This window comes from Amblyomma americanum, chromosome 7 (genome assembly GCF_052857255.1).
Source record: "Amblyomma americanum isolate KBUSLIRL-KWMA chromosome 7, ASM5285725v1, whole genome shotgun sequence".
Taxonomy (NCBI): domain Eukaryota; kingdom Metazoa; phylum Arthropoda; class Arachnida; order Ixodida; family Ixodidae; genus Amblyomma; species Amblyomma americanum.
The window spans coordinates 44339152-44352620 of NC_135503.1; the positions used below are offsets into that span (position 1 = coordinate 44339152).

The window sequence follows — 13469 nt, forward strand, 5'->3', positions numbered from 1 at the left end:
TGGTATACGTCCTCCTTACGTATACATCTTCTTCTTCTAGGTGGAGATCGCCATCAACCAGTTGCCCCAGCTGCCCCGCGGCGCCCACTACGAGTGCGTGTTCGGACACAGCGCCCCGATCCAGGCCAAGGCCACGCAGCACGGGCTGGCCTGCTCCACACCGGCCGTGCCCGACAGGCCGCCCATCCCGGCCGGATCGGGTGCGTGTGTGCCCCTATGCGAGGACTGATTGCAAACGGCCAAAACCCTCATGGAACCAACTGGAATCTAGTTGGTTATAGTAGGCTTCCAATTGGTTCCAATTCCGTTTTATCCAGTTTCAGTCGGTCTTGCTCGGCTGGGTCAAGCAGCGCTTCCTGAGAGAGTTCGAATGCCGAGGGACTCGGTGCTAATCGTGGCTGCAGTATAAAAAAGAAAAGGCGGCCTATTCGCTTCCCAGATTGTGCGTAACGGGGCTAGCCTCAGGGATGGTAAACAAACATTCTGAAATTACAGTACAGAAGTTTAGGGTCGAAACTTCATTTTTGATGAGTCAGCACTAAAAGCCTCATCGGGGAAAAAGAAATGTGTTGTTGGTAATGAATTCGCCATTTGGCTGGAGTGACGTCACCGACTGGACGTGACGTCACTTTCGAAGAAGGCATCAACAGCTTCTCATGCTATCGTATTGCCAACACATTAGGTAATTAAGTGTCCCTGTTAATTTTTACCCTAAAGCAACGGAAATAAAAAAAAAAAACGTGATCGCAATAAGACGGAGAATACATGTTGAGTGAGACAGCCGGTGTATCGAACCAACGAACATCTGCGTTTAACGCCCGTAGTAGTGCGCGGCTGTGCCGCTGCTGTCGATGGCGCTAGAGTCGAGCGCCGCTCCGGACAGGACTTGCAAATATGTTGCCCTGTACCGTGTGCTTCTACAACAGTCTCTGCCTTCCCGTTTGTTTGTGTGCAGACCACGTGGACGTGACGCTGTACATCCGATCTAGCGAAACCAACACCGACTTCCTGCACCGACCGTTCACCTTCTACGATTGCTCCGTCCACAAAACGTGAGTCCCAGGACCCTTCACTCTACCACCCTTCCTTGGGGCCTCTGCGCTTTGGCTTGAAACAATGGCATTGCCGAGACGAGTGAGAAAGAAGGCACTCTGCTTGCGTGAGCTTCCAATAAAACTTGCTCATAGCCTCGTGTAGTACTTCTCTGTTCTCGTATCTTCGAGGTGAATTCGAGAAGAGGGAAGTTAGCATAACTTGGGCGTTAAAAGCTGGAAGCAGTTAACCTTAAGAAGGGGTTATGATCATTACCCGCTGGCGGAGCCCGTTTTCAATCTTCTTTCAACTGCGCGTGATAGAAGTAAAAAAAAAAAAGAAAACAACGAGCTAGAAATGCTCCCGCGAAACAGATAAGCTCTTATCGTCGCACACTTGGGGGGGGGGGGGGGGGGTTCCTTAAGCATCGCCGCGGCCATTCATGCTTTCCATCAGCGCGTGGGCACATAGCTTATCTGAGTACCCGAACGCGTGAGCGGTAATCCCGCGCTCCTTGGTCGGCCGGCCGGCTGCTTGCGAGCAGTGCACGACTTGCCGTACTAATCGCTCGCTCGTTACGGCGGGGAGGCTAATCGCGAGCGCTCGTTATGAGCCTGATGGATCGCCGCCGCCATTGCGCCCCCCCCCCCCCTCCTCTTTGTACTCCCCTTTATTCTCCCGGCCTGCCTTTCTTATTCGGACGGCCGCTTACCTTTTCGACTGTCTTAACGTTGTGTGTCCCCGTCTGTGTTCCCTGCCCACAGTTGCTCGGCGTGCGTGACGAGCGCGTTCGCCTGCAACTGGTGCTTCAGCGAGAACACCTGCACGCACAACGCCACCTCGTGCTCCAGGAACGTCATCGGCGGAGAGAACGTGAGCGCCACTCTCCACTCACTCCGTCGCCGCGCCATTATGCCGACGCGCGCGCTCTCTTGCGTGACAGCCCGCACGACATCGCGCACTCACTGCTGTGGCGGCGCATGCACTACTGAGAGGCGGTGTGCGGTCGCTTGGTTATGCGTATAGCCAGCAGCCCCTGGACGGTTGGTTGGGGGGGTATGCGCAGCAGCTTGTTTGGATTGATTGCCCGCAGTTTTCGAGGAGCGTTCGCTATTTATACACGCACACTCCGAAGCTGCGCGGCCGCTAACCACTGGGCGGGGATGGGATGGATCGTCGCGCCGCTATGCCCTGTGCATGTGCGCTCTCGCTAAAGCGCGTGCGGATGTCGTGCGGGCAGGGCGTGAGAAGAAGCCGTGTGTTGAGACTTGCAGTGCCGCATATGCGGCGTGATTCGGCTGTGCGCGTGCATGCATGTTTCACCGAGCGCGTCCGTATCGTAGATCCTGGTAACTGCAGTGTCGTATTTGGGGTCTGGTGCCTGGTAACTCAGTAAGGTTACCAGCACTCCGGGCATTCCATAGGACCCGCTCCCATTGCGAAATTGTTTTTTTTTTTCTTAGCGCAATTCATGCCCTCTTCGTTGTCTCGAGACTTCGTCGACCTGCTCTCTCATTTTCGATTTTTTTTTTCTGTAACGAAACCTGGTGGTACATGCGGGGTACGTAACAAGGTGAAACTGTTCACGAGCATGGATAGAAAGAGGCCGAAATTGTTTCACGAAGGCGTCAGCAGACTTATAGGCGTAAGCAGACTCTGGTTAATTCGGAATCGTTTAATTCGAACTTCCTGCTAATTCGAAGTGTCGGTTTCGTCCAGTCATACAGCAAGCTAAACTGATCCGCTTAATTCGGAGCTACGCCTGATTCGAAAAAAAAAACAAAAACAAAAAGTGGTTCTCTTTCGAGTTCGACTTCCTATACTTCGCGATGACCACATACGGTAGTGCGATGCAGTAGTACATGTGCGGGCGTCCCCCCATGCAGAGCCCTCAGAACTCGCTGGTCAAGGGCCGCCAGCACTGCCCCAGCTTCGGCGCCGACTCGTCGCTCCTGCTGGCCAACGGGGTGCGCACCGAGGTGGCCGTCGAGGCGCGAAACCTGCCCAGCCCCGCCGTGAGTACCTACTAAGCACCTTTAGCGTACCGTGTCACTGTTACCGCTAGCGGAGCACCGGGAGCCCGCCCACCGCCGCTGAGCACGCGCAGCTGCCAAGTACGTGGCGCCATCTGGCGTCGTCAAGGCGATTTGCGCATGCGCATTGGCTGCGCGCGGGCTCCCGGTACTCCGGTACCGGTAACGATAACGCGGTACACGGCATGCTAAAGATGTCTACTGTGTTTACTTGTGTGCCGCCGCTCAAAAATTTGGGGAATGCGATATTAGCGACAAAAAAAAAAAATTCATCGCTCTCATTGGGCGAATTCCGGTATAGATATGTATGTACATAAGGGACATAAATTATGGTGAGGCATAAAAAAAAGAAAAAAAAGAGAGCCTCTGCCGGCGAATAGATATGTACAGTCTGATTCTGAATGTGCGACTTACGCAGTCCGCCATTTTGTTTAAACGGTGTTAATTTAGTGAAGAAGAAAAAAAAACTGTCGCCAAAGTCTCGTTCCATAAACTTTTGACGAAATGTGTGCATGCCGACACCCCGTTAATCGACGCGGACCGAAGAATAAGCTGCGCCCCTGTGTGGCGACATACGCTTTAGCTTTTGTTCGTTTTCATGCACGGAGCACGTCTGATGTCTGATGGTGTGCGTGCACACGCGACCAAGCATACCGGCTCCTCGCTACCGACGCGCAAACAGGCAAGCGCGACCTGCTGGCCGCAATCCATGAATTATCGGGATTTCTGCCGTCTGCCGCATCCCGTGAAAGGCAGTGCGTAGGACAAGCGCCGCATCCGTTCCGAGGCGACGGTTGTTGGTTCAGCGGCGTTGTACAACTGGAGTCGCAGGGCGGAAAAATCGAGCGGCGATCGACTGTCCCGCAACCGTCGCTTTTTTGACCCAAAGCGCCCGTTTGCGGCCGTTGCTTTTGGAACAAAGCTTCACCCGCGGGAGCTCCGCGACAAGCGAGTATGAATGCGCGGTAAAAGAGCGCAGGTTACGCAGATCACGAGAGGCGCGCGCAACCAGGGACAAAAGTTTCTGGACCGCAAGCGCGGCGAAGAAAAATGAGTACCCTCGGTGCCTCGCTGGGAAGCCAGCAATTAAAGAGGGCAACATAAACGCAGGCGTTTCTGAACTGCAGTGCTCCAGCGAGTTTCTTTTAGAATGCATGCTGGAGAGGTCGCCAGAAAGTTTCCCGAATTTGCCGCGCGGCCCAGCGCGACAGTGAACGCCCGAAATCGACCTTACTTTGGCGCCGACGTTAAAAGGATAGAAGTTTTGGAGAGTAGAACTCGCCGAGCGTATGTATACGTGTCCGCAAGCTCTGACGTCTCCGGTATTCGCCCGCTCGCGTCACCCTTCGCAGGCCAACTTCCACTGCCTGCTGGAGATCGAAGGCAGGCAGGAGCGTGTCCAGGCCAGGGTGGTCAATAACAAGATCATCTGCTCCCAGGCTGTGGTAAGTGCCGCAGCGTCGCCTCTTCTTTTCTGAGAGTGGTTTCTTGAATTTTAGTAGAAACTCTGTTGACCGTCATCTGTGTTCGAAAATTCAAGCGCGAACCAGCTGGCAAACGGCCTGCCCCTTTTTATGCTGTTGTTTTTTGTAATTCGTCGAGCATTCGCAGCCCCGAACGCGTTCGAGGCCGCGAAAGCGTAATACATTGAACCCTGCCAGGCGTGCGGAGAAGGTCGGACGATGCAGTTGATCTCTAGTGTATAATAATAAAAAAGATCCCGTGAATTATGTTTACTGTTATTTTAGCGTGTACTGCGTAATTTCTTTGCACGAGGTAATCTCTCAGCCTCTAGAACATGTTTTAGTGGCGTATCCAGCGTATGCACGTGAAAGACTCATACTCGCATCTGCTCTGAAGCCTATGGACACATCGCTCCTCTCTGAGGATTTGATCCTCGGCGCTTGGCCAGATAGTTTTAGAACTGTAAAGGCAACGCGAGCGCTCTCACGCTTTTTGAGCGACACGGACCTTGTCTCGCGTTTGTGATGTCAGAAAGTGTGCCTTGTTTTTTTTAAAGTAGTTTTTCATCTGCCTCCTCCCATCATCATCGTCCCCCATCGTGACCTTCTTTTATCTCCTCTTCCCGTCCCCCAGAGCAGAGTAGCAGGCCAGATATTTATTTTTCAGGCCAATCTCTCTGCCTTTCTTATCAATAAACCCTCTCTCTCTCTCTCGCTCTTCTGCAATGCGCAGTACACGTACCAGAGTGAAATACCCGAGCAGCAGGGGACCCTGACGGTTCTCTGGAACGAAGACGCCTTCATCGGCAAAACGAACGGTGAGTGTTTCCGCCTGCATACAGTAACTAGCTAATTAGCTAGCTGCTCACTGTACACATCAGCCCGTTTAGCGGAGAATAAGTCTCTTTTCAAGGAAGACTCGCACGCTTTTCGCTGTTTCCCGAGGCGATGGTATTAACACCGTTGAAGGCAGTGTGGGTGGGGTGAGGTGAGGTTGGGTCGGGTCGGGGAGACTCGCGAGTTCGAATCTCGTTCATCGAGCCGCTGACCCCCTCACCCAAAGGCGGGCATCCATGCTCCCTAAACGTGCCTGCGAACACGCCGTTGCATGTGCATGGGCCTTTTTTCAGTAGGGGTGTTCGGCAACGTTGCGGATGCTCAAACCGCCGTGCCGTGTTCGTGCAGTGACGCTGTACAAGTGCCAGCTGCTGGGCAGCCACGGGGGTCGCGCCGACTGCTCGCTGTGCCTGACGCGAGACCCCCAAGTACCGGTGCTCCTGGTGCGGGGGCGTCTGCGCCACGGCCGACTCGTGCGACCAGCCCGTCTCCACCACCTGTCCGCCGCCACGCATCGACTGGGTACGTCACCACCGTCCTTCTCTGCCCGCGACCGGCGCTCTGGGGAGGAGGAGATTCACTGAGATTGGTTTGGTTTTGGGGGTTTAATGTCCCCATAGGGACTCTGGCTATGAGGGGACGCCGCTGCGGATAATTTCAACCACTTATTTGGGATTCCTTAACGTGTACTAACAGCTCAGTACGCGGGTGCCTTGCGTTCGCCTCCGTCGAAACACGGCTGTCGCAGCCGGGATCGAACCCGGGTTCCCCGCCTCAGTAGTCGAGCGCCCTCAACACTGAGCCACCGCGGCGGGGCTCCGTTAAGACCAATTCGTACAGTGCGTTTACTAACGGTGCGATTTGTCTCGAGTTGGTTGGACATATTAAGCTGGCTCTTGTTATAGAGACAGCGCTGTGTACGGTCCAGAGGTGGCGAAAGACAAGAACGAAAAAAAAAAAAGCTCTGGTATGCTGGACTGTGCCAATTAAGCCGTATGCTAGCGGTGTCCACCGATCTCTACTGACGCGAAGTGACGACATGACTTTCGTGGGAGGCTTTTAAAGACCTAGAATGCTTTAGCCCGTTGGTGGAAACTCGTTAATCGCATCTGAATGCTGCTTCTTAGCGGGCTGTCGAACTCTGGACCTTCCGATGACCAAGCCACCTTTTCGGGCCGCCATGGCTTTTGTCTACGCTATGGCTGGGCCTACCTTGGAGCGCAGCAGTTCGAGGCTTCTGCGCGATCACGGCCCGCGCGCCTAGAGAGAGAGAGAGAGAAAAAAAGCCGCATTCCCCCTTGTTCCGGGATAACGCTGATGGAACACAGCGTGTGTATAAATAAACGGCGGCGGCCTTGCTTGAAGGCTAAAATTAACCGCGCGGCCCGGCCGGCGGAAGAAGGGAAAGCGGCCGACCTAACCGAAGTAAAAATGGTCGGGCGCGGGCCAGAAAAATCAATTGAGGAAAAGAGTCTTGGAGGAGCAGCAGGAGAGGGGGCGAAGGAAAGGGGGAAGCCAGCCGCGTTTGTTTAACGCAGTTCCCATCCGCGGCGGCTGCCCTAATGTCTTTCCCCCTAATTTCATAGGGCGCAGATTAGGAAGCCTGCCCACCCCCTTGCCGTTGCGAAGTCCCTCTAAGAGTTCGCCCCCCCCCCCCCGCCCCCCCCCCCTCTCTCTCTCTCCCGCCTTGCGACTTTATCGAGGGTCCTCTCGGTACAGTTCACTCCTGAGCTGCAAGCCGTGTCCTTTCTCTTGTTCTTCCTGTTTCGCGGATTTCTTCCACTCTCTATCTCTCTCTTGGCCTCCTTTCCGTGCGGCTCTCGTCTTCCGGGACATCGGTCTAACGGCTCCCTTGTACTTTGTCTTCGTATTCGGCCGAACCTCCACTTTCTCTGAGCGGCGGCGGTCATTCTCTCTCCCTGCCTTCCGTCACCACTTTCCCGTCGCTCTGTCGCTTTTCCTTATCCGCGAGGCTCTACCGTCTCATTTTCATTGTTTTTATCCTTATTACTCTTTTTTTCCCAGTCGTATACCTCGCCCTCTGTTCTATGGCTTGGTTCATTAATGAGGAAATCTTTTCCTTCTCGTCGGTTGTTTAAAAACAGCTCAATTTTGTATTTTTTTTTATACATATGCGCCTCTCCCCGTTTCTCTTTAGCCTCGCAGAGTACTTTGGTTCTCTCGGCGTTACACCCTCCTTTTGTTTTTGTCGGCTCCCTTCGTTTGGGCCGCGGCAAGAGCGAGTGTCCTTTAGCGCAGTAACGTCACGGCCCTCGTTCGCCCGTTCGGTGTGCAGGCCGCGCGCTTCGGTGGCCGCCCTTTCGCTGTCCGCCGCGGCCGGCTCTGTCCGACGCGTGTTCCGAGTGCATTTCTGCGAGCGGCCGACAGAAGTAGGCTTCGTCCGATGGCAAATTGAAGTGCTCCAATCGAAACCGACTTGACGTTGGCTTGAAACTGCACTGCGCTGTGTGTATCACCCAATGGGCATTGAAACTCCCTTGGACGTCCCATGGATGTCCTAAACGTCCACATGACATTCAAGATAGAGGTAACGTCCCTAGGACGTCCAAGAGAAAGGTACGAGATTGAGAAGGGAATATTATTAAGCCGGATTAGTTGCTCCATTTCAGGTGGCCAAACTGCTCTGTGGATGTTGATCTTCCGCGATTTGTACGCTTCCGTTCGAAAGAATAACGTGCGCTTTAGCTCTCCGTTTAATATAAAAATATTTAGCGGAGCTCACAATGAGGCCGATGTGGCGCAACTACCATTTCGCATGCGCAGGAGGCACCAGGCTGGCCGGTATACGTCTACGCTAGCACGTCTCCAGTACGCTATAAAACCTGCAGAGTATGTGGAACGACATAGTTTATCCTACGCTCTAAACAGAAAGGAGTAAAAAGGGTGTAAGAGTAAGCACAGAGTGCGCTAGAGGAGAGCTTACCCCCTTTTAATTCCCATAAAGTCGTATTCGTGTTTACACTGCAGTGTAGAGTCGTCAACAATACGGGAGAGAACAAATTTTTTTGCACAAAATTGCGAGTTTTGTTGGTTATTTCTCCACTAAATTTCAGGATGACTTTTGAATTTATACGCCAAGAGGAAACGTGGTTACAAAACAGAAAATAACGGCGATTGTCGCACATAATTTCGGAGTAATTCAACGAATGAATCCTCAAGCTTTGTTCCCTCTCGTATTGCTCTCGACTGTACATACTTCCCCTACGTGCGATGTTTCGCTTGAAGGAACCGATGGTAACAGGACGACCAAAGAATAAAGGGACAAAGCCGCGTGTCCCTTGTACCAAGTGGATCGGCAGTGTTTACCAACTGGGCTGTGTATATCTCCGTACGCGTTTGCATGGCGCCCCCAGGCTTTGGGTGCCCGTGCTCTGCAGGGCGCGTACGTGAGACTAGAGCTAAAACCGATGACGGCTACGGAGCTATATTCCTGCATTCTCCGCTGGTAGACGTATACGTTAAAAGCCCTGCGGCTCCGATTTGCCTTTCCAAGACGCAGGACTGAGCCAGGCCGCTATTTTTCCTTTACTTGTGGGGGGGGGGGGGGGTGGGGGGCGGGGTGGGGGGGGGGGGGGGGGGTCTTCTTTCTGGGCTCTGGTGCACTAACGTAGCGACTTGCCTTCGGTGAAATAAAAATAAAAGAACGGCTCTAGTGCCGGAAGAGGCACTCGGCATGCCGGACTCTCCCTCGCTACGTACGAGTCAATTCAATTACGCGCGCGCCAGCCACAGCACCACCGCTATGGCTGAGCCGCGCGTTGGCGCCCGGCGTTTGTAGTTTCCGCCGTACTCCACCGCGCGGCTCCTCCTCCGTTTTCCTTTTTCTTTTCTAGACGTAGACGGATGTGACGCGAACCATTTTCGACGTCGGCGCGTGTTGGTGCGTGCGCGCCCGGGGGTGTAGGTGCACACTTTCGCAGCAGGCGAAACGTTGCAGCCGTCGACAGGCGAGAGCGAATTATGGTAATGGCGTCTAATTGAAATGACAAACACGCCGGCGCGGCCTGCGTTTGCCTAGCTCTGCTGCTCCATTCGCGTCTGCCTCGTGGCAAGAGCATCTGCGGGGGGGAAGGGCACCTAGCGAGAATCGCATGTATGGAAAGCAGCGCTTGAAGGGGAAGAACACCTGTGGGAAAGAGTAGGGAAGAGCATACATGCGGGGAAGAGTGTACTGCGGGGAAGAGAACTTGTAGGGAAGAGCAAGTGTGGGGAAGGGCTGCCGTTTCCGCTGGCGCGGCTCGTGCGCCTGACTTAGGTGTTTTCGTTTGTGTTTTCTTTCGGATTGGCACTCTTTGTATCGTGCTGTCTTTGTCTCTCTCTCTCTCTCTTTCCTTCGGCGTTCGCTCTGGGCACGTGTGGAGAGGCCTCTCGATCGCGCGCGCGGCTCGGCGTCGCCCGTCGCGGGCGCTCGCCCGAGTGTCAGCGATCGACGACAGTGTCGACGACCTCTCATCTCACCACTCGCGCGCATCGCTTTCTTCCTCGTGCACCCTTCGTGTGACAGGAGCTGCCGAGACCGCGGGCCCGGCTGCGCCCTTACAGTCCTTGTTTTTATTTTATTTTCACTGTTTTTTTTTGCTCGCTTCTTTTCTGCCGTTTTTCGCTCGAAACCGATGATGTCATATCTTCGCGCGGCACTTTCAAAAGCTTCATCCTTCGTAGTCGTTGCGTCGAGTGCTGCTGGACAGCAGACGGTGTTCGATCGTATCATACTTTGTAATGTTGTGCGCGTTGTGTCCGTTACCGGAACACGTTATCTTTTGACGCGACGGGAAAAATCGAGCTGCCACGGCGGCTGGTCAGTCAGTACATCGTTGTTTTCGCCGTCTTGTAGTCCACACTTGCAGTGCAGCTAACGCGTGTACGATACGACAGGTGGCTGCAGTAAACCGCATGTGCAAGCGCGTGTCTCCTCACTGCTTCGAATAAAACAAGAGAACAGCGTTTATGTGCAGAAAGTATTGATTCGATCGAGTGTCAGGAACATATTGAGTTGCACAAACGAGTCCGACAGAACTTAGTACCCCTCACGTGCCGACGGCAGCGTTGTAGTTGCCGTGCCGCGCGGGAAACCCGGAAATCAACAAGCGGTCCCATGAAGCCGCGAATTAGCGCGCGCTTTAGCGTAGCTGCCGTGCAAGTACATGCGGCGCGGGAGAAACGCAGATGGGCGAGGAGGAGGAGGAGGAGAGATAGATGCGTCTAATTGAGTCACGCGTATGAGCGCCGCGACGACAGCGCGCCCAATCGACCGCGACGCCGCAAATCTAATCATGCGCCGACTACCCGCGCCTCTCGCGAGCGTTGTGAAAGAGTATATAGCAGTTTTTGCTCTTGTCGCCAGGGCGCGTGGCGAACGTTCTCCTCTTTCCACAGGGTCCGCACCCCGCGAGACACTTCTTCTTTCCATCCTTTCTTCGTGTATACTTCTCGCGAAGCGCGCGTAATCAAATTGTGGGCGCGCTGCGTTAAATGCTCCTTTTTTTTTTCTTCTTGTTTTGCTTGGTCGCGCCGCGCGGATTCTTAATTACCGGTTCTCGACTTGACGAGTGCCGCCTTCGAGCGACGTCCGCTGCGAGCAAGCTTCACGTGTCAGCGCATAAAAGCTGCGCGCGATTTTTTTTTTTTTTTTCTGGGCGCGTGTCAAAGCCGAGTGTATTTGCGTGTTGTGTGGCTCTGCGGCTGACAGCTTTACCCTTGCGTTAACGCGACGCCGCTGTTTCGCGGTCTGCGCGTGTTTGTCGGAGCGAGCTTGCCTTTACGTCTTTCGCCTCGTGATTAGTTCGAGAAGGGGCCCCAGCAAGACATCATACCCCTTTAAGCGAAATATTTTGCATGATGTTTGCAGTTCGACTCACTTTGCTTGGATTTGTAAACTTTTGCTTTCGTCCTGCATGCACGTTTACTATCTACGTTTAGTGAAACCTAGTCAAGCATTTCGTATGATTATTCCATAATTCTGTTTGGTTTTCGTGAGGCACATACAATATGTAATATAGTAGAGATTCTTTATCTTTTCTGTGTAGCTCATGCTAAATCTAGACAAACAATATGAGCAGATAGGTTGAAATACATTTGCACGCTATATGACACCATGCCCATCATGGCCACCACACAAGTTGAAGTTTATTCTCAGTTTCCTCATACAGAAACTATAAGCACCCTGAACAAAAGGTGCTTCCTTGCACCTGAATAGGTTCAGGGCCCCATACAACCTGTACACAGGGGAAACAGCGCGGTACAGATGAAATTGTTTTCTCCACTCAAAGATACAAATTAAAAATGGAAAACTACAACAGTAATAAGCATTCACAGAATGTATATTTAAATCAGACAGAAAAACTTGCAGGAACATAAAAATTTCTGTACATTTTCTACATCATACGGATTCCGTATTGCAATAAACATGCATAGCAAATATGGAAGTGATTAAGTAGGGACATACTTAACGTTTCTGAGCCAAACACTACCATCTATGCTTTAGAAGTAACTGTCTGTTTTGGCACAAGGATTTCAGTGGCTCATTGTAGCATGGCAAAAGGTTGTCTACACTTAAGCCTGTTGTCGTTGTTGACTGGCTCCTTCTGTTCTGTTTTCATTACAGATCCATCCCCTGAGTGGGCCTGTGGAAGGTGGAACACAGGTCACCATTGAAGGCAGCAACCTGGGAACAAGCCGGGAGGAAATTTACGACAAGATCAAGATTGGCGGAATTCCATGCATTCCCACCGAGTACAATGTTTCTGTTCGGTGAGCTCTCTCCTTCCTTTGTTTCCTCTTCCTTTGATGTATCGGAGCAGAATGAAGTTGAGAGAACAGTATGTTTTAATCTTCTTTTTTGGGTTCATATATTCAACTTTTCATCTTTAAGGATCTGTTAAGCAAATTCTGCAGCACACCAGTTTGTATCTCGTTGTTCAGGCCATCAATACCTGGGAAGAAGACTAACAACATGGTTCTTCTGCACCTTCTGCTACAAGAAATGTGCACTCATACAGATTCATAGAAACAAGCGGGAGTCTTACAATGAATCAGTGCAGCGCCATTGTGCGCTGCGCTTTATAATGAGTGGTGGCTGGATCTGAAGTGTATGCCACTGTTGAAAAGGACATACCATCCTGTACCCAGGTGACCTTACTTGTGTCTGCTGAATCAAGGTTCTGAAATGTAGACATATTGTACTGAGTGGCAGGCCCCTGTACCACACTTCCACAGCTAATATTTGTGCACTGTGTAAAGGTCTGTGTGTATGAGGAAATTTTGCCTAATATCTTGCAGTACGCTACAGTTCTTACACAAAAAACATCTTGATGAATTCATTTTATTTCTCGTGTGAACTGAAGTTGACTAAAAACTTTCATGTACATTTTCGTAAGTTGCAGTCATGTCCCTAACCTTTGCGGTGCCAGCCGCCGCGGTGGCTGAGTGGTTATGGCGCTCGGCTGCTGGCCCGAAAGACGCGGGTTCGATCCCGGCCATGGTGGTCGAATTTCGATGGAGGCAAAATTCTAGAGGCCTGTGTACTGTGCGATGTCAGTGCACGTTAAAGAACCCCAGGGGGTCGAAATTTCCGGAGACCTTCACTACGGCGTCTCTCATAGCCCGAGTTGCTTTGGGACGTTAAACCCCTATAAACCAAACCAACCAACCTTTGCGGTGCCTTCACATGCGCACATATTTGATAAAAGTGGAGAGACTCGGCACATTGACCTTCACACTCTGTCACTTCTTCCTAATGTCCTATGTTGGTTCCTCTGCAGTGTTGTCTGCAGGACAGGAGCAAGTGGGTCACCTCTCACAGCAGACGTGGTGGTTGGCAATCGTGCTGGGATCACCCAGGCCAAAGAGAAGTTCCAGTACCGGCAGGTCACGGTTCGTGACCTCCAGCCTCGCACAGGACCCCAGTCAGGTGGTACTCGCCTCTACATCAGTGGATCGAACCTCAACGTTGGCAGCAACCTCAGCGTCTACCTTGACAACCTGCCATGCACTGTCGACAAGTGCGTAACTCTTTTGAATGCATCTAGAACTAGTTTCGTTTGCGATACTAACCTGCTAAACTTTGATGAAAATGAAATACCAG

General features: G+C 52.4%; 1 protein-coding gene across 1 annotated transcript in view; it reads left to right on the plus strand.

Moving 5' to 3' along the window:
• Nucleotides 1-13469, plus strand: part of LOC144098985 (plexin-B-like) — a gene marked incomplete at its 5' end in the record, with an annotated part of 47570 nt that overhangs the window by 18255 nt on the left and 15846 nt on the right. The window contains 10 exon segments of the mRNA XM_077631974.1: nucleotides 41-200; nucleotides 956-1052; nucleotides 1797-1905; nucleotides 2919-3047; nucleotides 4418-4510; nucleotides 5262-5346; nucleotides 5714-5787; nucleotides 5789-5887; nucleotides 11991-12136; nucleotides 13147-13386. Of these exon segments, the coding sequence (XP_077488100.1) occupies nucleotides 41-200; nucleotides 956-1052; nucleotides 1797-1905; nucleotides 2919-3047; nucleotides 4418-4510; nucleotides 5262-5346; nucleotides 5714-5787; nucleotides 5789-5887; nucleotides 11991-12136; nucleotides 13147-13386 (1232 nt within the window).